A 24909-nucleotide genomic window follows, 5' to 3' on the forward strand; every position below is an offset into this window, starting at 1 on the left:
TTTGCTAAGGGGATGGGGGCTACCCTTTTGAGGGTCCATAACTTTGGACCCCCTGAATCAAACTGCACCAAACTTGGGGGGTCCCATCAGGACAGTCTCCAGATGATATCCTGAAATTTTGGTGCTGATACGACCAAAAATGCATCCCTTGCAGGAACATCCCAGAAATTTGCCCAAGAATTTTTGTTCTGTATTGAGTTTTCTGCATTGCTGTCAATGGGGGTTGCAGGCTGGGGGGCACGTTTCTGAAGGCACAGTCTCAAAACTTTCATGGTCTCATCAGGAGACGGCCCTAATGATACTCCCCGGGTTTGGTGCAGTTTGGTTCAGGGGGGCCAAAGTTATGGACCCTCAAAACTGTAGCTCCCATCTCCTATTAGCTCCCATTGGAAACAATGGGGGATGGGGCACCCCCTTTGGGAGTCCATAACTTTGGACTCCCTGAACCAAACCTCACCAAACCTGGGGAGTAGCATAAGGACAGTCTCCTGATGATATGCTGAAATTTTGGTGCCGCTAGCCCAGGGGTATTGGCCATGCTGGTAGGGGCTGATGGGAATTGTAGTTCCTGAACATCTGGTTCCCTACCCCTGCACTAGCCTAAAAACTGCGCCCCCTCCAGGCCACAAATGGAAAACCACTAAAAATACCCAAAAACAAACCCTGCATTTTGATGCCCCCCACGAGGTGGTGCCCTGGGCAGCTGCCCACCTTGCCCAATGGGCATTATGCCCCTGCCAAGAAGCAGCTTGTCTTTAGGTAGTTCTAGAGGAGTCCCTGTGATTTTCTTGGTCAGTAGGTGGTTCTCTCTAGAGTAGGGATTCCCAAAGTGAGCAGTACTGCCTTCCTGGGGGCAGGGGCTTGGGGGGCAGTAGGGAGGCAGGGATTCCTGGGCCAGCTGGGAGGAGAAAGATCTTGTGCTTCCATAATTGCCATGTGGCGACTAGTGAGTTTTAAAGAAAAACCAGCAGCACTGTCCTCACTGTGTAACCTGGGATGGGGGGCAGGGAACCAAGGCAGAGAGCCCTATCATTGCTGCTTTTCAGGGCCAGATAGGGAGGGGGAATTATATAAAGGGATTAATACAGAAAAGAAAAAAAGAAGGCAAAAAGGGGGATGCAGTAGGAACAATAACAGGATCTGTTGAACTGAAAACCCATCAGTTATTTTCAAAATGGAAAAGAAGCTGAATACGTTCATTTACCAACTTCTATAGATTACCACACTCGTATAAATAATTCACTTCAAATTATTTATGATCATTAAAGCCATGTCTCTTAAAGACACATTGATTTGTGTTCCTACATTTCCCAATTATATTAGCAAAATGTAAGCTTAATATTAATGTATAAAGAAATTAATATAGATTTCCATTCTACTTTAGGATTATATGTCCCAAATAGGCCTCTGCGTTCTGCAGAGGCCAATTTGCTGGTAGTCCCCTGCCCCTCGTTGATACGGCTGGCCTCTACCTGGGCCAGGGCCTTTACAGCCCTGGCCCCGTCCTGGTGGAATGCTTTACCATCTGCTGTCCGGGCCCTGCAGGACCTTGGTGAGTTCCGCAGGGCCTGTAAGACCGAGTTATTCCACCGGGCCTTTGGGGAGGCCAGCCACAGACTGCCTGCCCTCTCTGTAGCCCCCACGACAGTTTTGCCATCTTCAGCATCGTCTGATCGCTGATACCATCCATTTTTGGGCAATGCTGGCCCTCCTGGCCTTTGGGTTGGGCGCCATCTGTGCATGCATCTGGGCATGTATTTTTATTTGCAATCTCTGGAACTGCAATCTCTGGAATTGCTGCTATAATGTATTTTAATGAATTTTAATGTTTTATCGTTATATTGTATTTATGAGACCTTATATTGTATTTGTTTTATGTCTCATTGTACACCGCCCAGAGCCCTTCGGGGGTTGGGCGGTCTATTAAGCTGAATAAAATAATAATGACATTTTCTATTCATAAAATTAGTCAGATTTTTTTTTTTTTGCAGTAGCAGTTCTCTCTATGCTGTTCAACTCTAGTGGGCGGAGGGAGCCAAGGCAAAAAAGTCCCATTGTCAGTACTTTGCAAGGCAAGATATTTTTTTAAAAAAAAGGGAAAAGCAGCACGCTCCTCACTCTGTAGCCTGTAGCAGGAAGGGGTGCGGCATGTGAGCCTCTGTGCGTGGGTGTGCGCATGTTGGTCTGAGCGGATGAGGGAGTGGATTGCCGAGCCGTGGGCAGCTGCGCAGTCATGGTGGGCTAGCCGGCTGGCTACTTTGCAAGGCAAGATTTTTTTAAAAGGAGAATTGGCACCACTCTTCTCGTTCTGTGGCTTGGTGGGAGGAGCCAAAGCAAACAGCCCCATTGCCATTGCTTTGCAAGGCAAGATTTTTTTTAAAGGAGAAGCAGCAGCATTCTCCTCACTATTGTTTTTAATTTGTAGCTGACCTAACACCAAGAAAGAGATGTGTGTTCGTAAGTGTGTGTGTGTGTGGGGGGGGGGCACTAGGGATCTAACCTGGAAGTCAAGGGGGCAGCAGCCGCAAAAAGCTTGGGATCCACTGCTTTAGAGTTTTATGGATTCCCGTATAGATATATCCTTAATGGTTGTCTACAACAGGGGTCTGCAACCAGTGGTGGGATCCAAAAATGTTAGTAACAGGTTCCCATGGTGGTGGGATTCAAACAGTGGCGTAGCGCCAATGGGAGGCCTGGAGTGGGGCACTGACGGGGGGCATGTGCCAGGCATTCGAGGTGGGGCATTAATAATTTCTCTGTTACCTGTGGGGTAAAAGCTCTTTACTTGTAAAAAAAAAAGTTCCTAATTTCCAGCTCGTATCTTTCTGTCCATAATTTAAACTCATTATAGCAAGTCCTATCATCTACTGCCAACAGAAACAACTACTTCTCCTCTAATTGACTGCCTGTCAAATACTTAATACTTTCAAATACTTAATTTTGTTTCTAGAAATCAAAAGAAGGATACTTTCCTTAAACAAGGAACTTTACCATATTTCTAAAACAGGTTTTTAAAACAGCCCAACCGGGAGAATTATCCAGTTTTCTACCTTCGCTAACCAGCCACATAGGAAACAACAGGACTTTATGATTTTTGGACCTAATGGAATTTCTAACGGAAAATTAGTAACCCCCTCTCGACACACACAAATAATTAGTAACCCACTCGGGAACTGGTGAGAACCTGCTGGATCCCACCTCTGTCTGCAACCTGCGGCTGAGCATGGGCTGAGGGAAATTGTAGTCCATGAGCATCTGGAGAGCCACAGGTTGCAGACCCCTGGTCTACAAGGAAGTTGTCTCTCCGTGTGTGTGTCTGTGGATATATATTTTAAATGGTCATTTAGACCAAAACAGAGTTACAGTCAAATGTTATGCAAATAACATGATATTTTAAAAAAAATCTAAACCAGAAAAGCTTGAAATGTATATCACTAGTTTTTTATAAGAAACTTTTTATAAGGAATCCCAGTTTGAAAGGTCTACAAATATTATAAAAGCATTGGTTTGTATCAGCCTGCCATACTGTTACAAATTCTAATTGCAGCCCCACAAAATTTAGAAGTATTAACTGTGGCCAGAGAATTCTCATCTTTCAAATGCTTCTTAATCTGCTCAAAATCAGTTCAGTTCTGAAACTTATTTAATGCTGGGAAGATCAGTTTACTATATATGTCATTATAAATTGGGCAATATCATAAAATGTGATCTAATTCTTCTACTTGCCCCATACCACGCAGGCAGACTTTCTCAGGAATAGGGATTTTTTTATGCCAACTCTCCAAAAGAGCAGATGGCAAAGCAAAGCAAGCAGGTTATGTGAATGATCGCAAAATGTTTTCACATGATGTGCCCACCGGGAGCAAATCACTTGATGCTAAATATTCCTTTGCAGATACAAATATTCCTTTGTATCACAGATGTTAAATATTCCTTTGCAGCTGATCTCAAAGAGGAGTATCAAGGGATGAAGTTCTAGACAGATTAAACGCTAACAAGTCATCAAGGTCCAGATGGCATACCGTCAAGGATTCTTAAAGAACTTAAATGCAAAATAGCTAATCTAAAAAAAAAAAACCTTTCCAAAAACACAACTTATCACTAGTGGCCAGAGGCGCACCATGGGTAGATGGCGCCCAGAGACAAATTGTCTCCAGGATGCCCCCCCAGGCTCTGCCCCACCGCCACCCAGGCTCCACCCCCCACTGACCTTGACCCTGCCCATGTCACCATGGACATGGGCAAGGTGTAGGGTGCCCACTTCCCCTCCCCCTGCCGGCTGGGCTCCCAGCCAGCAGCCTGCAGTCTCTTCTGACTGGGGAGGGGAAGAAGGAAGGAAAGGGGGAGTCCAGGGGGGGTCGAGGGTGCTTGGAGGCAGCAGGAAGTCCTGCTATCTCATCATTTTTGCATGCCTCGACTGACACGGATAGGTTGAGGCACGCGAAAACGACAAGGCAGCAGGACTTCCTAGTCACGTGGGGGGCCAATTTTGTGCCCCCCACGTGACCAGAAGAGTGGCGCCCGGGGACAAGGGGTACCCCTTGTCCCTAGGGAGATACGCCACTGCTAGTGGCTGATTACCCACTGGTGCTCTGGTGCACAGTGGGATCAGAAGCACATCAGGGCAAGAAATCTCGTCCCAATGAGCTTCCTGTTTGCAGCACGCTGAGAGAGGAGGCTCGTTGGGGCAAAACATCTTGTCCCAACAGGCTTCCTGTTTCTGGCACGCTGGCAAGAAGACATGATGGGGCAAGATTTCCAACATGCTTCCTCTTGCCCTGCACATGCTTCTTGCTTTCTGCAAGGAAAGCAAGAGCACTTCTGGTGTGACTTTTCACACCATAGCAGAGCGAGGTTGGGGAACCGCCAGGAGTGGGTAACCAGCCACTGAGATATGCCTCAGATGACGGGAAGGTAGCAAATGTACCTCCAGTTTTCATAAAAGAATCCAAGGCGAATTCCTCATGGGCCAAAAACAGCGGTGTGAAAATGGTGTGAAAATGGTGTAAACCCTTTTACACCATTTTAAACCATTTTACACCATTTTCACACCATTTTTACACCACTGTTTTTGACCCATGCGGAATCCGCCTAACAGAGATCCAGGAAATTACAGGTCAGTTAACACAATGCAAATTGGTGGAAACTGTTATCATAGGTAATATAGTCCACAAAGGAACAATCCCTGCTTTACCTCATTAGGGCTTCTGTAAATAGTTGTTGTTGTTGTTGTTGTTGTTGTTGTTGTTGTTGTTGTTGTTGTTGTTATTTATTAAATTTAATAGACCAAAACAATCAACATTTGAATGCAGCAAATAGTTTCAATTAAAACAATAAATACATGAAATAAAGGGGAGTCATACCTCACTAACCTTTTGGACTTCTTTGAGATTGTTGACAATTAATTTCTTCTTTTGATCTAATATCCTTTGACCTCCAGAAAGTTTCTGGCCATAGCCTTCACCAAGGGCTTTCAAGTAAATGTACCGGGATAAGATGAAAAGTTCTCTTGTGGATTAGAAATTGGTTGAACTGCAGTAATGGTTCTTGGTATCAAAGTGGATTCTGAACAACTCCGAAACTATCCATCTTCTCACTGGTAATAATTAGACAAATTAGTTCCAGTGTCAGTGTGAAGGAATGTACGAGAGGGCAAATGAAATCCCAGTTTTATATATATACAGTGGTGGGATTCCATTAATCTACCGGTTCAGTAGATTCCGCCCCCGCCCCCCGCCTCACACTTACCTGGCTGCTGTGGAAGGAGCCAGACTTCAATCAGTGCCAGGCATCTCCGGGGTCTTAAAGGCCCAAGGGCCCTTACAAACCCCGGAGAAGCCTGGTGCTTCTGCAGCAGGCTTCTCCAGGGTTCTAACAGCCCCCTTGTTACTGCTGCCATGCCGTGAAGCGAGGCGCCTTTGGAAGCCTTGCAGAAGTCGGCTGCCTCGGCAGCCAGCTTCTGTGAGGCTTTGAAAGGCCCCTCGCTTCCTACTGCCATGGCAGGAAGTGAGGGGCTTTTCAGCAGCCAGTTCGGTGAACCAAGCTATGTTTAGCTACCGGTTCTACCGAACCGGTGTGAACCGGCTGAATCCCACCTCTGCATATATAATCTGGGATTTGAACTGGTGGTGGCAGACCACTTGTCTAATGAGGGGGGGCATTTGATAGAATGTACAGCCCAGTCTCATGGAGCAGAGCAAGCATACCTATCTCCGATCCTACAGTGCACTTGCAAAGGTCCGCAATCAGATCTCCAGTAGCGGGTCAAAAGATTACCCTGTGCCAGGTGAAATCTCTTTTGCGTGTGCGAATTGGAAATATTTTGCACCAACCACAAAGCTCTCTAGTGTGAAAGCACCCTGGGACTGAAATATGGCACAGAATAATTATTATATTTTAAAATGGTGATAATGTTTTCCTGCATTTCCCTGCTGTCTCGGCAGCTAGCCAAGACTAATTTCTGGCTATAATCCCAGAATACTCAGAATGTCTACCTTTTTTTCCTCACTTATTTTATTCCAGGAAAGCATCTCTTGCAAAATTTTGTCCCACTGATGGGCACTCTCGTTTGTTTTTAATGCGGTGCTCTTCTCGTCGCATGTCCTAGTTATTGCCTCTCAGCATGTGTTTGTCATCCCGGAGGCTCACTGTTTATGGTAGTTCATGAGTCTTGGGAGTATCGAGGGTTGTTTGTGAACAAATGATTTCATGTTCCAAATGTCTGCTTTGCTGCTGCCACTCAGAACAGAGAGAGGGAAATTAAAGAGGAGTTTGTGAAACTGAAAGGTCCAATTAAGAGGGAAACAGAAGCGATCTGCTTCAACAACAAAAGTGAAAAGTATTCAACAAAGGCAAAGAAATCCTCTCTGTATCAAATAATCCCAAGCAAAGTTGGGACTTGAGCCATGGTCTGGATTGGAATTGAAGGTATCACAAACCTTTTTTAAAGTGCTCTTTTCACGATGGTTGACTGAAGCTAGTTGTTTTGCTTGTAATCCAAAACAAATTTGAAGAGAGAGAGAGAGAAACAACTATTTACCCAGTTTGCTAAACATACTGTCATTTGGATTTCCCCCCATTTTTCCCCATTAGGGTTACTAGCCCCACACCAGGGGCAGGGGCTTACCAGCAGGGGAGGGCAGCCTAAGGGCGATTCTGCACATGAGTAAAATAGGTTCGACCCAGTTCCCTGAGAAGGGTACTAACCTAGGTCGAAGCCATTGTTGTTCCCCACTGCAACCAGCTTGATCCCAGCTCAGAGGGCGGAATCATCCTGTGCCTCTTTGCTGCTCCGTTCCGATTGGCTACTGTTCTACGGCCATGTTCCGTCTATCCCCACACACGTTATTTAAAAAACTGCCACAGGAATGGAGGGATGAAGGTGGCGTTTTTTGATTGGCCGCTTACATTGGTACGCGGAAATTGTGCACCGTTTGTGTGACCAGCCATCGCTTCGAACGCAAGAAAGAAGAGGGGGGAAAAATTAGGAGTGATTTTCGCCGCGGCGGTTCTCCAGCTGTACGTGTGCCCAAAACACTCAGCTGTGATTGGCTGAATGGGGGACTCCTGGCACCAGAGATTCCACACTTTACTGGAATCGAGCTGAGTTCGAGCGTGGTTCCCTGAAAAAGTAGTAGTTCCCAACTGGAGTTGGAAATTTGATCGTTACACGGGCTGAAGCTGGTACAAAACCACGTTGATCCCAGTGGTTGTGTAGAGCACTTAGGTCGAACGCAGCTTGAACTTAGGTCAATAACGCAAGTGCGGAATGGACCTCAGTCACTGTTGCTGGAAATGTGGTGACGTCACTTCTGGTGCATGCCAGGAGTGATGTCATTGTGGCGCAGCAAGACTCTAGTATTTTGAACGAAAACTGTATGGTAGCAGCCATTTTTATGACAGCGTTTTTGGCCAAATACCAGAGTATTGCCAGAGTACTAGTGATGTGATGACATTTCTTCTGGTGCATGCTAGAAGTGGAATCACCGCATTACCAATGTTGGCACTTAGATGTCTCTCCCTTTCCTGGTGAGTCCCTAATGAGGACCTGGGAACCTGGGAACCCAATGCTGGATATTGCTTCACATGTGTATACCTGACAGTATAAATTCCCAATGCGTGTTCTAAAGCAAATATGTGTATTTTTCTTATGTAGAAGAGTTTGGATTTATACCCCATCTTTCTCTCCTGTAAGGAGACTCAAGGTGGCTTACAAGCTCCTTTCCCTTCCTCTCATCACAAGAGACACCTTGTGAGGTAGATGGGGCTGAGAGAGTTCCAAAGAACTGTGACTAGCTCAAGGTCACCCAGCAGGAGAGTAGGAGTGAAGAAACACATCTGGTTCACCGGATAACCCTCTGCCATTCAGGTGGAGGAGTGGGGAATCAAACCCGGTTCTCTAGATTAGAATCCACACTGCTCTTAACCACTACACCACCTGCTGCACCATGCTGTAGCGGTGTGTACCCTTGGCTTTTTTTGCTGCATGAGTGTAAGATCCACAAAATAAAGTTCTTCCTGTGATGTGCCTCTACATCTTCGCAAGAACACAATTTTGGGGAAGACGCAGTAAGCAGGTAGAGCTATCCTGATGACAGACGAGTACTGGGTCATGTTTAAAGTTTTGGTATTGATCTTTAAAGAAGAAGAAGAAGAAGAGTTTGGATGTATATCCCCCCTTTCTCTCCTGTAGGAGACTCAAAGGGGCTTATTAATCTTTTGTTATTCTTCCTTCAATAATTTCACAACAACAAACATTCTTGTGAGGTAGGTGGGGTTGAGAGTTTCTGAGAAGCTGTGACTAGCCCAAGCGTCACCCTGTTGACGCAGAGTACTGCGTTGTCCTGAATTCCCCAGATAAGCCTCCACAGCTCAGGAGGCAGAGCTGGGAATCAAACCCGGTTCCTCCAGATTAGATACACGAGCTCTTAACTTCCTACGCCACTGCTGCTCCTAAAGCCATTAATGGCCTTGGCCCTGCATATCTGAGGGACCGTCTTTCCATGTACAGACCTTCTAGGCCCCTCCGCTCGTCGGAAGTGGACCTCCTGGTGATCTCTGGCCCCAAGGCGATCCGGCTGGCCTCTACAAGGGCCAGGGCTTTTACGGCCCTGGCCCCTACTTGGTGGAACAGGCTCCCGGGTGAAATTAGGGCCCTGCGGGACTTTCGAAGTTTATCCCGGTTCCTGCAAAACGGTCCTGTTAGCCAGGCATTTACGTTCCGTCCAGCGTAAGATCAACTTCTCACCATGGAATGAGTTCTTCCGCATCCGTTCCGTACAAGTCATCGGCAAGGGAGAGCTGCACCCATCAATGAATGATGCATATCGTCGTCCGAATAGGATTTTAGTTATTACTTGTTTTAATTGTAACTGTTTTATGGCTAATGTTGGACACCGCCCTGAGCCCTTCAGGGGAGGGTGGTATAGAAATGTGATGAAATGAATGAATGAATGAAATGGAAACGAATTGTTTAAATGAAATGAATTGAACAATTGAACAATCAAACTTTCTCCAGTGCCATGTTCGAACTTCGCCTTTGCAAGCTGTGGTTTCGCCAGGTCCATAAGGCTGTTCATGCTACATGGCAGTGACGGAAGCGAACCTTTTCGAGACCGAGTGCCTAAATTGCAACCCAAAACCCACTTATTTATTGCAAAGTGTCAACACGGTAAATTAACCTGAATACTGAGGTTTTAGTTTAGCGTCGTCTTCAAGGCGCCGCTAACCAGGTGAAAGCGTTCTGCCCAGTAGTCAGTGGCTTTGCTGAAGCAACCGTGCAACTCTTCCAATGGGTGAATCACGACCCTAGGAGGGTTTACTCAGAAGCAAGCCCCATTGCCAGCAACCGAACTTACTCCCAGGTAAAGGATTGCGCTTTAGTTTAACAGCGTTTAACAGGGTTACCTACACTGCTTCCTCAAAACTAGGTCTTAGGTTTAATGCTAATAATCGAACCCAGCAGCCCAGGCCAGCCTAGTTCGGTCGACCACTCAACCAGTCCGTGCCCGGATACCGAGCGTCGCTGCCGCCCGCACTGCCACCATCCCAGCCAGGTTCGCCATCACCGCCCATGGGCTTTATTTCAGAAGGAGCAGTTAGGTTTAGGAATCAGGCAAGCTTTCATATTCAGTTGTGGAGTCAGGGGATTTAGATTGCAGTCTGGAGAGGAGGGGATATGGATTCATGGGAGTGGCATAAGGGTGCTCCGAAGCAGGTGCCCACTCTGACAGGGTAAGAGGCAAATATACTAGCAGAAGAGCACTGCAAAGCCCAGTGGCATCTAAACCCAGAAGCTGTCATCGTGCCAGTGCTTCTCTGGCAGAGGAGCCAGCCCCAGTACAGGTAAGGGCAGTCTGGGGGCATTCTCAGGGATGGAGAAGCTTCCAAAAAGCTTAACGTCTGGGATCGGCCACTTCACCATGCTGATTTATGCCACCGAAAGTGTGCCCTAGCTTCTTGTCCTGTATGGGATTTTTGGGGGGAGGCTGGGGATTTCTTTCTTTTTCCAGCTTTCTGCATCATCTGAAACACCTTTGGAGGCAGTGTGACTGTGTCGAAGCAACACTGTCCCCAGCCGTTGTGGAGCTGTCCCTTCCGGTGGATTGCACTGTTACAGGGAAATCCTAAGAACCCTTTGCTTGGGATTGAACCAGTGGTGGGATTCAGCTGGTTCGCACCGCTTCGGCAGAACCAGTTGTTAAAATGGTGCTTGTAAACAACCAGTTGTTCAATTATTTGAATCCTCCCACTGGATTGAACCCTTTGGAACAGGCCTGATTAGGATGGCACTGTCGGTGCAGGATTTCAGTGCACCCCCAAGGAACTGAATTAACACACACTGCGTATATTCTAGTGATGAACCTTGTACCTACTCTCCCTGTAGGAACTGCCACATGAAAATGACCCAGCAAATGCAGAGCTTGCAGCTTTCCCAGGCAAAAAAGAACAACCCCCCGTCTTCTCCCAATGCCGCAAAGCGACTCTATCGAAACCTCTCGGAGAAGCTGAAGGGAAGCCACTCATCTTTCGACGAGGCCTATTTCAGAGCCAGGTCTGACCGTCTCAGCCTCCGAAAGGCCTCTGTGGTAATTTCGTCATATTTGCTCAACTGTATTAATAGATTTAAAGTGACTGTTCTTTCTAGGACAGAGATGGGCGAACCTTTGGCACTCCAGATGTTATGGACTACAATTCCCATCAGCCCCTGCCAGCATGGCCAATTGACCATGCTGGAAGGGGCTGATGGGAATTGTAGTCCATAACATCTGGAGTGCCAAAGGTTCGCCACCACGGTTCTAGGATCATGCCCACCAATTCATGCATGTCCATTTCTATCCTGTATCGTCTTCTTCCACTGCATCTTTTCCTGCTTAGCTCATCCAGTCCCTATTCATCTGTGACAGATGATACTTAACATAGAGTGTGTCCATATCTGTCAAAATATGGAGGTTGGTGCTTCAGTGAATTCATCGTAAAGGTAAAGGTAGTCCTCTGTGCAAGTGTAACCTCAGCTTGTGGGTTCTGTGGGGCAGAACTTGGAATGAGTTTGCAACAACCATTTTTAAAAACAAAATGGTTTACTTTCTTAACATATAACATATGACATCAAACATCAACATTTAACATCACACTTCAAGGTCCTGTTCAGGTTGCATTTTCAAGTCCTTATATTTACAGTCTACTGATACTGCCAAGTCCAATTCTTCTTTGCAAGTGGGTTGGCTCCTGAAGACTCCAAGGGCTTGATGAACAGGATTCAACATGATGAAGGTTTCCAGGAGAACTCTCACCCATTACAACCACAAAAAGAAACCCTGAAACAATAAACTCCAACATTTACAACATAGCAAAAACAAAAAACTACCTTCCCACTAGTTCCCAACAACATTGCAGTTACCTTAACAAGGTGTTAAGGGCTTGTACAAATCAAGGTCCAAGTCTGGTAGCCTTGTCTCCTCCAAACTACATGAGGTCTGCAGCCTCTTGCTGCTTTGAGTCTCCACTTCTTACTGGGTCAACCCATTCTGAGCATGGGGTTTACACAAGCACTAGGTCATTATTGACTCATGGGGTGATGTCACATCACATTGTTTACTAGGCAGGCTGTGTTTATGAGCTTCTAGGGGCTTCCTTAGTTGTCTACAGCAAGATGGGTACTCATTTTACTTGGATGGATGGAAGGCTGAGTCAACCCTGAGCCTGCTGCATGAAGCCAACTTCCCTCAGGATCGAACTCAGGCTGTGAGCAGAGTTTTGACCGCAATACTACAGCTCACCATTCTGTGCCATGCAATTGGATTGATTGGGGGTTAGAGTTTCAGTGAATTCTAGAGCAGTCTTTTAATGTGGCTAGTTTTTGGTTTGTGGCTTGAGCTGTTATATCCTGAGAGCCAGTGGGTTAAAAAGTGGGTTTTATAAATATCCCAAATGAAAAGTAATTTAATCGATTATACTGATGGGTCTCAATTAAAACTTTTATCATTGGCTTTGTCAATATATATGTCATTCATGCCACCATCTGTTTCGGGGTGTGTGTGCTTATTTTGTTGTAAAAAATGTTGTAGTCGTATTTTAATGTCTCCTGTTAATGTGGTTCTTAGTATAATTAAACAAAGTCACCAGTAGCTTGAATGGTAGATGGTATAGTGTTCAGTGGAAGATTTGCTTTTGGTGGATTTTAGGTATCAGTTTTACAGTAAATTTCAGATGTGGAGTCAACTTGGAAAACAAGCTTCCAGAGTCCAGTGAAATGGACTTCCCTCCAGTTGAGCCTTTGAGTACTCCTGACCATTTTTGCTGAAATGGCTTTTTGTGCACTTACTGCTTGCAGCCCGGCTGTATGCTTCACTGTGGGGTTCCCCTGCTGTTTTCCATTCCAAACAAAAGTCCCACTGCCAAGTCAATCCAATCCACCATTTTGGTCTAGCAACATTTCATTGGATGATTGACGGATGGACGGACGGACAGGAGAGAGAGAGAGAGAGCTCTTCACTGCTAATGTTAAAAAAACCCCTTCAGATCACTCTTAATATAATGATAGAACTGGCAGAACTATTGCCCACCCACCACTTCCTTGATTCTGTTGCCCACTGCCTTATTTTTGTTTGTTTGCTGATTTCTCTTTGCTGACTCTTTGTTGGCTGATTTCTGCGTTACTTCGCTGGCATGGTCCTTTGTTCCACTAATAGGCCTTTAAACTTGAAACAAAAGATAAAAGAAGCCCTTCCAATTAATCTCAAGTGGTGGAACTGGGGCTGGGGAAGATGGGGTAGAGTGAGAAAACCCAAGGAGAGAGTAACATGCCACCATTGCCTTTGCTTTCCCTATGAAGGTAGGGGAAAATTCACACATTCCCCTCTTTGGGAAGCTGCAGGGATTCTCTCATCTGCAGCACGGTGAATTTAGGAGCAGGGGAAAGCCCAAAAAGAGTGAGAAAACCCAAAAAGAGAGTGATGCACACCATTATTTTCCCTGCAAAGAGAGGAGGAAATCGCATATTCCCTGCTTTCAGAAACTCCAGGGATTCTCTCATCTTCAGCATGGTGAGTGCAGGAGCAGGGAAAACATGTGTTCAATCAAGAATCTGGCCCTTTCCGCACTGCGGAAAGGGCGCCCCTACACCGGCAGGAATCCTGCCAGTGGAGGGGTGGGGGCCATTCGCACGGGAGCGTGCGAGCGGCCCCCGCAGAGGCTGGCACAGGAGAGCCTTCCCCATCCCCCCCACACTCACCTCATCATCCTGCGTCACCCTGCTGGACTACTAAGACCTGCCCATGCTGCCCTCCGACCTCCAGGGGTCGGAGGACAGCGAGGGAGGGGCTCAGCAGTCTGATAGAGCGACGCAGGATGACGAGGTGAGGGGGGACGGGGAAAACAGCGTGTTCCCGGCGGTGCCATTTGCACCATGCCGGCAGGAACACGCTGTTTTTAAAAAACCTCCCTCCAGGAGGGAGGTTTTTTGGGGCAGCCTGACGCCGCTCTGGGGGAGGTGGAGGGAAGCCAGGTTGGCGCTGCTGCGTTTCAGCAGTGCCGCCTGTGCAGAACGTGTGCAACCTTAGGGGACAGCATTTTGCCGGCCCCTACGGCGTTAAAGATTTGGGGCCATCTTGCGCGAAACTTGACCTCCTGATCCAAAGGTAATCTACACTCACTGCAGAGCAGACCACAAGTGCACAAATGGTCATTGATTTTGCCCTTCAAAATAATGCTGTATGTTGACAAGGGAAATCCAGATACGATAAATTAAACTAGCAGATTTAAAAACAAATATGCTCAGTCACTATCAAATGATGACGTTTCAGTATCAAATAAGACATTTGGTTCTATTTTTTTTCTATTTCACAATAGAAGCTAGTGTGGAATGGGATTGAATTCAAACCTTCATTCAGTCAAGAAGTTTGCTAGTAACCTAGCCACAAACACCCCTCAGCCAACCTATCTCATGGAATTGTTGTGAGGATAAAATGTGGGAGAATCACATATGGAGCCCTGAGCAAGATTCTTTGGAGGATAGGTAGGATAAAAATGTGGTACATTAGAATCATTGGAAGAAACTACAAGGGTCACCGAGTCCAACCCCTTGCCATGCAGGAAGACATAATCAAAGCACTCCTGACAGATGGCCATCCAGTTTCTGTTTCTGTTTCAGCAGTGGCGTAGTGGCTAAGAGCAGGTGCACTCTGATCTGGAGGAACCAGGTTTGATTCCCAGCTCTGCTGCTTGAGTTGTGGAGGCTTATCTGGGGAATTCAGATTAGCCTGTGCACTCCCACACATGCCAGCTGGGTGACCTTGGGCTAGTCACAGCTTCTCGGAGCTCTCTCAGCCCCACCCACCTCACAGGGTGTTTGTTGTGAGGGGGGAAGGGCAAGGAGATTATAAGCCCCTTTGAGTCTCCTGCAGGAGAGAAAGGGGGGATATAAATCCAAACTACTCTTCTTCTTCTTCTTCTTCTTCTTCTTCTTCTTCTTCTTCTTCTTCTTCTTCTTCTTCTTCTTCTTCTTCTTCTTCTTCTTCTTCTTCTTCTTCTTCTTCTTCTTCTTCTTCTTCTTCTTCTTCTTCTGCTTCTGCTTCTGCTTCTGCTGCTGCTGCTGCTGCTGCTGCTGCTGCTGCTGCTGCTGCTGCTGCTGTTTAAAAACCTCCAAAGGAGACCCCACCACCTTCTGAGGTCGCACATTCCATTGTCAAACAGCCCTTACTGTCAGGAAGTTCTTCCTGATGTTTAGGTGAAATCTCTTTTCCGGTGCCTTAAACTCATGACTACTTGCCCTAGTCTCTAAAGCAGCAGAAAACAAATTTGTTCCATCTTCTACATGACACCCTTTCAAACATTCAAACATGGCTATCATGTCACCCCTTAACCTTATTTTCTCCAGGCCTTCAATTTATTCTTGTTCCTCTGAGGTTGCCAGCCACAGGTGCAGGTGAAATGTCAGGAGAAAATGCTACTGGAATATGGCCATACAGCCTGGAAACCCCACAATACCCCAGTGATTCCAGGTGTGAAAGCCTTCGACAATACATATTCTTGTTTGATTTGCAACACACATATCTAAGGCCCTATTCACACGCGCACCAAGCAGGGGTGCGTCGGCATAAACAATGCCAACGCACACCCCCGGGATCATTCGCACGGACTGTCCCAGCAAGCCGGCAGGTGGCAGCGCAGCCTTTGCACAGGCTGCGCCGTTGCGGAACGCTGTACCTCTCCTCCTGGCTTCCAGTGTGTCACAGAGGCCAGGGGACACCCCCGCCACAGGCTGGAGCGGCGGCTCTGGAGTCGCAGGCCGGGGGGTGCATCCCCTGGCCTCTGCAATGCGCCGGAAGCCAGGAGAACAGGTACGGCGTTCCGCAACGGCGCAGCCTGTGCAAAGGCTACGCTGCCACCTGCCGGCTTGCTGGGACGTTCCGCAACGGTGTGGGGGGGATGGCGCCTTCAGCTGCTGCCGTTCGGCAGCAGTTGGAAGACGCTGCTTCCGAAAAACCTCGCTCAGGAAGCAAGGTTCAGAAGCAGCACCTTCGCACCGCTTGGGGGTGGCGAGGCTGGCGCTGCTGCAGAACTCCTCCTTGGGCCTATTTGGCCACACATTTTGACATACCTCTGAATGCAATAAGGTGCGTGCTCTATCCTTAAAAAGGGTGGGGGGCTTCCCAGTTTTGTGTCATGGTTCAGATACTCAACGCTTCCTCAAAAAAGTTTATTTGAGAATCTCTTGACAGAGTGCTGAAAAGTGCACTGCAAGTGTGCTTATTTATACTGGATAGTGTGAAAAAAGAAACACTTGGCAATACAACAACAAAAAATTAGCAAGCTTCCTTTTATGTCCTGTGCATATGTTAGACAGTTTTTGTGACAGTGATGCTAGGATTGGAGCATATTGGCTTCCTTCTGCTATTAAACTTGGGAGTCTTGTAGGCTTTTGCCATTATACAGAGATCTTCTCAATCTTGCTGCCATATGTGACAGATCTAAGCAACAGGCAGAGACAGAAAGCCAGAACGTAAAGTATTAAACCCGCACAGAGCCAGAGAGTTTGAGTGACAGGATGGGAGTAGGCAGAGTTTTAGAAGCATTTAGAGCTTCAGACAGGATTTCAGAGGAGTTCAAGTCTGAGGCCCTTTCCGCATGGGCCATAAACGGCGCCCTGGGGACGGCAAAAACGTTGTCCCCAGGGAGCCGTTCGCACAGGCGGCGCTGCAAAAACGCAGCAGCGCCGACCTGGCTCCCCTCCCCCTCCCCCAGGGCGGCCTCAGGCCGCCTCCAAAAACCTCCCTCCTGGAGGGAGGTTTTTGGAACAACAGCGCATTCCTGGCGGCGCGGTATGAACGGCACCACCGGGAATGCGCTGTTTTCCCCGTCCCTCTCCCACTCACCTCGTCGCCTTCGTTTCCCTGCTGGCCTCCGAAGACCCTCCCTCGCTGTCCTCCGACCCCTGGAGGTCAGAGGGCAGCGTGGGCGGGTCTACGGAGGCCAGCAGGGTGGCGATGGCGATGAGGTGAGTGGGAGAGGGACGGGGAAGAGGCGGCTCGGTGTGGTGCCACCTCTCCTGTGCCAGCCTCTGCGGGGGCTGCTCGCATGCTTCTGTGCGAACGCCCCCCACCCCTGCACTAGCAGAATTCCTGCCGGTGCGGGGACGCTGGAATGGCCTGTGCAGAAAGGGCCTGAGTTTCAGAGACAGCAGACATGCTGGTTCTCAGGAGTGGTGATTAGGAGGACACAGAACAAACTGTTTTGAGGGAGAGGGGCTTTGCATAGGTCCCGTCCCCAAAACGAGTCTGCACCATTTTATTTCCCTCAACCTGGGTTTTTTGAAAATTGCTAAACCAGCAATCTTTTGTAAAATCACGGGATGAAACTGCTGCTGAGTAAATAGCCAGGCAGGAGGCTCTTTACTTCCCTGCCCTTTCACCACACCGTCCGCAGTCGGGGAGAATCTGCCTGGCCCAGCAATACATTCATTGTTGCCCTGCTGGTGCAGGGAAGCTCCTTTTTCTTTTTTCTTTTAATTTTGCATGTCGCAAATGTGCAGCAATGCAGGTGCAGCCGGTCAGATTGTGGGACAGTCAGCATGGCTGTGGGAATTCATTCCTGTATGCTTGCACAGCTACTCATGTGCTATAGATTTTTTAAAACAACACATGTTTCCTTGTGAAGGTGCAAAAGCAACCCAGGTTGTTTCCATGGGCTCCAATTGCTGCCTGAACAGCACGCATGTGAACGGGGAAAAGGAAAACAGGTTCCTTTATAATGACTGCAGCCCATTCTACATTTGCTGTGGGGTATCAACCATTGCTACAGCATATCTCCTTCAATTCAATTATGCCAGCAACAAGTATCCTTGGGTTGAGCAGCAATTAAAAAAAATATATGGCCAGAATAGCCCATGGCTGTGCAGATTTTCTGTTTAGTCAAACAACTCAAAATATTGTAGTATTCCACCCACTGAGCCCCTCGCATGCTCAGCTGGGCCTTGCCTTTCAAATAATTCTTGCTGGGTTTTTTTTCTAACTGGAAGAATGGTACCAGCTAATTATCACAAAGGGATACTGAAAAGGAATCCTGAGGAACTTGGCAAGGCACTGCTACAGAGCATTACAATGATGTGCTTGTAAACAAAAACCTGCAGGCCATATTACATTTCTGCACCTGCTTCTCTCCAGTTCAATTAAAAGATGATATGTTTGTTTCCTACAGCTCGTCCTTTACTGCCTAACTCGTATACTTAGTGGCAATGAAGAAGGATATCCAGTTGTTCTTTGCTTGGCGTGGTAGTTTAGCAGTGCAGATGCTCAGACGCGGCTTTATACACTGTCTGCTCTCCCTGCATGGCTAGGATTTGTTGTCCAGATGCTACAAATCTATATCCCTGACTTGGAGGACCCAAGATTGGCTGATCTCATCAGATCTTAGAAACTGAGCAGGCTCAGCATTCGATGGGAAGCCACTAAGGAAGTTCAGGGTTGCTATGCAGAGGCACATAATGGCAAATCACCTCTGTCTGGCACTTCCCTTGAAAACCCTGTGAAGTCTTAAATCACCTGTTCCTTGATGACACTTTCCTCCTCCTCCACCACCACCACCACCACCACCAAAATATTCTCAGTATTTTCTTCTGCAATATCAAAAATCTGGGGATAATGATAGTAATGAGATCTCTCTCCCCCACTAAGGAGGTATGCTGTGTGCTTTCATAAGGAGGTGTCAGCTTAGTGTAGGTAAGTGACTCTGTTGGAGGTGCCCTGTTCTTGGCTGGGACAGAAAAGTCGAGACACAAGTAGGGTTGGAGATTCGGACGGTCCGAATCCGAGTTTGGACCAAATCTGCACTGATTCGGACTGATTTGGATGAGTTGGGTCTGAATCCGAGCTGTCCAAATCACATCTGATCTGAATCCATGGGATTTGGATCAGCAGCTGAATCGCGTTTTTATTTTTTGTGTTTTTTCACGTTTTGGCCTGCAGAGGGCACATGTTTAGATATATCGGCACCAAAAATTCAGGGTATCATCAGAAGACTGTCCTGATGATACCCCCAAAGTTTGGTGCAGTTTGGTTCAGGGGGGCCAAAGTTATGGACCCCCAAAAGGGGTGCCCCATTCCCCATTCTTTCCAATGGGAGCTAAGGAGATGGGGGCTACCCTTTTGAGGGTCCATAACTTTGGCCCCTGAACCAAACTGCACCAAACTTGGGAGGTATCATCAGGACAGTCTCCTGATGATACCCTGAAATGTTGGTGCCGATATATCTAAAAATGCGCCCCTGCAGGCACTCCCAGAAATTTGCCCAAGATTTTTTGTTCTGCAGTGACTTAGCTGCATTGCTGTCAATGGGGAATTTCTGGTGGAGGGCTGTGGGGTGCACATTTCTGAAGGTACAGTCACAAAACTTTCAGGGTATCTTCAGGAGAGTCTCTGGATGACACCATCCAGGTTTGGGGAACTTTGCTTCAGGGGGCAGTGGGAGATGGGCCTTACCCTTTTTGGGTCCCATAGAATTGAACCCCCGAATTTTTCGGATTTACCCGAATTTTGGGGTATATCCGAATTGGCTATGATTCGGACTCAGGCATACAAATCATTTTATGCCCCCAAACATCCAAATCCGAATTTTACCGAATTTTTTGAGTATCGACCAACCCTAGACACAAGCCAGTCTTAACAGTTCTAATAATGGCTTTATTAATAGAGAAAAACAAGACTCTAACTCCTCCCTGGCTCTAACTAATGGGAGTACTTGCTTGTCTTCAGGATGATAGGAGCTGCAGACTGTGTCCTTTTCTGGCTGCTTTCAGATGTATCACGGCCTCTTGCTTCCTCCCGGCTCTGTTGGTCTCGGTCTTTGCTCTAGCTGCTGAGAAACTTGGCTTGCTCTCTTTTGACCACCATATGAACATATGGACTCCTCTTTCGACCACCATATGAACACATGAACGTCACGAATATTAAGGGACCCCAGCTTCCCTTAGTACCTCTTTGAGACTGACAGACTAACTAAAAACAGGGGATACTGGGTAAAGAGAGGAAATTGCCTACTGGGAAAAGTCTTAAAGGGGATGGGACTAACTAAAATACCCTCCCAGGGAAGACTTAACAATAAGCAAAACCATACTGACTGTGGGGAAACGAAATCTTAAAGGGGAAATAACCAACGGCTCTGTGGGGGCATGACAGTAGGTGATATGAGTTATGCTTTGGGTATGCTGTTGTATTGATATTCTGATATTTAAGGAGGTACACAATGAGCTCTTTTGGAGAGCCAGCAGTGGTGTAGCAGTTAAGTGTGGTGGACTCTAGTCTGGAGGACTAGGTTTGATTCCCTACTCTTCCACATAAGCAGCGGACTGTCATCTGGTGAACTAGATTTGTTTCAGAACACAAATATACATCTCGCTAATACACAAGCAAGCCTCAATATAAAGTGCACAGCACATTTATTGTGCTAGTGCGATTTCTAAACATCAACTTATCACTATACCTAACACACTACCACTATTAACTTTTGCCTAATTCTAATACATAAATACTTATTACCAAACATACAACACTTACTCATAACATACAATTAAGACATACAATTCAATATAAAAACATACATGGTCCAAGAAGAGGAGGAAGCCAGTATAATTGGACTACATAAACTGGTGAGTTAAAGGCTAACACCCCCAACCTCTACATCAGTGGTTCTCAACCTTCCTAATGCCGCGACCCTTTAATACAGTTCCTCATGTTGTGGTGACCCCCAACCCTAACATTTATCCATTTTACAGATGGAGAACATTGATGCAGAGAGTCTTAGGCGACCCCTGGAAAGAGTCGTTCGACCCCCAAAGGGGTCCTGACCCACAGGTTGAGAACCACTGCTCTACAGGGTGTCTGTTGTGGGGAGAGGAAAGAAAAGGAGTATTGTAAGCTGCTTTGAGTTGACACAGGAGAAAAAGCGGACTAGAAATCCAATCTCTTCTTCTTTTAAGGAAATGTTGGCTAATTTCGAGGACTTACTGCACTGTTTTGTTCATCAGGAATTGGATTGGTCTAGTAGTAACAAATCTGTTTCACTTCTTTGCCTGTTGCTTCTCTTCTTTACAAATCAGGCAAGAAATATCTTGATAAAATCATTTCAATTGTCAATATTAGTTATTTTCATGGTATCCTTTTTTTTACACATTTCTGAGTTCTTCCCCCCACCCCATTATACCTTTCCACCAGTTTTAATGCAAATCTTGAGAGTTAATGCAAATCTTGAGAGACTGTAGCTATTTCAGACCACAAAATTAGAAGAGCTATTTTCTTGGCTCCGTTAGCCTTTTTGAACTGCCTAGTAAACTTATTTCATAGTGAATGATGCAACTTGAGGCTTTTATGCAAACATTTGGTCACATATTTCACTCAGAATTTTTTTTAGTGAATTATGCAATATAAGAATTCTCTTCAGACCAATCAATTGTCTGTATTTCAGGGCTAACACTGCTCTCAGTAACCATGTCATAAATTCCCCGCACTTACTCCAGCTCTGATTTATTTATATGTAAGAGCTGAATCAGAGATTAAGGTGACCTGAAAATGAGGAAAATATGTCCTGGCAGTTCCAGGGCCTCCTGGAAGCAGAAATACACAAGGAAGCAGTCTCTATCAACCTAAGGCTGTTATTAGTAAATGCAGCATTTCCTCTCACTCTTTGTAACGCATAGCCATGCAAAACTCACATGTCTTGACACTGAATACTTTCCACCTTCCCTCAGTCTGTTCCAAACCATTGGCTGCTACTGTTGGGAGCAAAGGAACATTATGTTGTTGGGGTTTATTTTGAAAAAATTTTTTTGATTATGTACCTTAGCTCAACAAAGCAGTAGAGTTGTGCAGTAAGTAACAAAATTCAGCAGCCAAAATATAACTCGGAATGTCCTCCCTGTCAAACCCATGAGCCTTGGCACCACCTAAGGTGCCTCCTCCTCAGGGTCTGAGGAGCCCTTCCTCCAGCTTCAGCTGAGGTGTCTGGGTGCAGCTTTGCTCCAGTGGCCCTTTTCCAAGGCTACCAGGGCCTGAGTTCAGCCAAAGCTACATGGGAGCATCTTCCTCAGAAGGCCGGGCCCTCACCCCAGTGGCGTACCACCAATGGGGCGGGTGTGTGTGTGTGATGCCCTGGGCACATGCCTCAGCAAGGGCATGCCCAGGGTGCAGCAGGTCATTCCAGGGTGGGACGGGGGTGGGAGGCGCTGTGGCAGGGGAGCAGGGTGCGTGTGTGCCCCATGCGCAGTTCTCCCTTGTTGTGCCCCTGCCTCACCCTTTTTACTATCTCCCCCAAAACTAAGTTCCACACTGTGCCCTTCCCCCCAGCTCTCCCCCAGAGCCTGTAAAGGTCCTCATCCAGCCCACCTGCTCCTACCTCTTCCCTGTTACTGCTCCAAGAGGGCAGAGAACTCAGTTTGGCTGAGGACCTAGACTTCTGGTGCAGCATTGGCCCATGCCTGGACATGGCTTGGCCTGCCTTCCAGGCCTCTTCTGCTGCTGTGTAGCCTTTAGAGCCCAGGCAGCTTCTGGCCCAGTGTAAGGCTCTTCCCTGTGAGTTTCCTTGCCCTGTGAGGTCTGTCCACCTCCACCATTTGCCACCTCATGTGCCCCCAGGGCCTGAGAACATCCTTCTCCTAGGGCCGTGGTGGCGAACCTTTGGCACTCCAGATGTTATGGACTACAATTCCCATCAGCCCCTTATTGGCCATGCTGGCAGGGGCTGATGGGAATTGTAGTCCTTAACATCTGGAGTGCCAAAGGTTCACCACCACTGTCCTAGGGAGTCCTCCTGGGCCAGTTGGGCCCTCTCCCAGTCTGGACAGTAGTCTGGGGGCATGGTCCCTGGACATGCCCATTGATTGGTTTGGTTTGGTTTATGAGATTTATATACCGCCCTCCCCCAGAAGGCTCAGGGCGGTAAACAACAGCTGCTAAATGACAATATGAATTATCATAACACTGAATAACAACCATAAAAATATCATCAATAACATAGAACCAATGAAAATAGCACTATAACATGTTATTCTAAACAACAATGAACATTTTAAACATAACATTATAACAACAGAAGCATCATCATAACGTCAGAAGCGTCAGTAATCATAACATAACATAATCATAACAAAACAGAGGCATCAGTAATCATAATATAACATTATAAATTACGTAAAGCAACAATACTCATCACAACAAACATCACTAGCAGCATAAACAAACAATAACAAGGTAGATGGCGACTTTCTCTTTCAGTAACATACTACCAAAAAAAAATGACCCAAGAACTAGCCCCCAATATAAACTACACTGGAACAAAAAGCCTAGCTTTAAAACAAATCTAAATGCAAAAACATATCCCTAAACTAACCTACACCTAAACTAAACTAACTGTACCTAACGCGAGCTGAATAACTTTGCAATAATCCAATAAACACTACCAAAAATGATAACCTCAGAAACGGAAGGGAAACTCAATACAATCTCACTAGCTACATTCACCCCCCATTAAAGAAACAGCACCTTAAGCTGAACAGTCCACATAAAGGTAAAGAACCCTCGAACTTCAGGAGGTGGGGTTCCGGGTCTTAAATAGTTATTCAGTCCAAAGTGGGGGGCCGGGCCCATGAATAGCTCTATCTGCTCACCAACATGCATTCCATTTAAGGGCTGCTGTTGCTGGCACCACCACCATGTTCTCCCTGGGACACACTCAGAGGTGGGATCCAGCAGGTTCTCACAGGTTCCCGAGAGTAGGTTACTAATGATTTGTGTGTGCCAAGAGGGGGTTACTAATTGGTGATTTTGCCACGTGATTGTTGCCTTAGTTACGCCCCTCCCCGCTCCTCAGCAGTAGCGCGCAGAACTTGAAGCAGTCTAGCAGGAGGTGCACTGGCATGTGTGGCAGCCTGCGCCTGCGTGCATTCGTTTCCCGCCCAAGGACCGGCACAGCAGCTGCGTCCTTGCCACAGCGCCACCCAGGAATGCCCCACCCCCCGGAATGCCCGGCCATGCCCCTGTCGTGCCCCGCCCAGCCCCATTGGCGCTATGCCACAGTTTGAATCCCGCCACCATGGGAACCTGTTACTAAAATTTTTTGATCCCACCACTGGACACACTTGATCTTGAGCAAGAGCACCCCACCCCAGCTCACTCACTGCCAGTGGGGCGCCATTGCTGCCACTGCTGCCATCACCCAGAGGTCTGCATCTCCATTCGGGTCTGGTCAGTTAATTGTTGTTTGGAGGCCTGAGCCCCCAACCCCCTGAGCCAGGCCCACCCAAGGGTTACAGGGGGGCCTCCCAGCTCATCACATCGAAGACATTGAAGATGCCCTTGCCACAAGGTGGCAGCAGGCAGGAGTAAAGGAGATATGGACAAACCGCATCGCTTCATTCTCCTTTGTTCTAAAGTACCAAAGTTTAGTTTTAAGGTTAGTAGAATAATTTTGAAAAGTCCAAATTAGTTCAATAACATCAAAATTATAGAGGTAATGAAAAACGAAACTTAACCATTCCTTGTGTCCGAAAAAGGTTGCTAAATATTCATTCATTCATTCATTTAGCCTTTATTTGGCATAAACAGTATAAAATCACATCTAAATCACATCAAAATACAACTTGCAACATATAACAAATGAAGTTGATTCATACGTACTGTTGCTTATGGGATATTTCCAGCAGAAAGTTTGCAGCCATTTTACAGAATGTAGCATAGGTTGCTAAATATAACTAATTTCCGGAGCTCTGTTACCAATAGACTGCTCTGGGCACCATTGAGTCAGCCTTCCAAAGCTACTGTAGAAAAGGTGGGTCCCGAAGGTCTTTCAGCAGGATCTAAAGAACAGGTGACTCTTGACATCCATGTGGGATGGGAGATTGTTGCATGTATCATGACAACCTGG

The 24909-nt window shown here is 46.9% G+C and overlaps 1 protein-coding gene across 1 annotated transcript in view; it reads left to right on the forward strand.

Annotated features, from left to right (window-relative positions):
- The window catches only part of ANKFN1 (ankyrin repeat and fibronectin type III domain containing 1), a 220743-nt gene that overhangs the window by 11180 nt on the left and 184654 nt on the right, over positions 1 to 24909 (forward strand). The window contains exon 3 of the mRNA XM_048487371.1: positions 10886 to 11087. Within this exon, the coding sequence (XP_048343328.1) occupies positions 10896 to 11087 (192 nt within the window). The 5' untranslated portion in view covers positions 10886 to 10895. The remainder of the gene's footprint in view (positions 1 to 10885; positions 11088 to 24909) is intronic.

The sequence above is a fragment of the Sphaerodactylus townsendi genome, linkage group LG03 (assembly GCF_021028975.2).
Source record: "Sphaerodactylus townsendi isolate TG3544 linkage group LG03, MPM_Stown_v2.3, whole genome shotgun sequence".
NCBI lineage: Eukaryota > Metazoa > Chordata > Lepidosauria > Squamata > Sphaerodactylidae > Sphaerodactylus > Sphaerodactylus townsendi.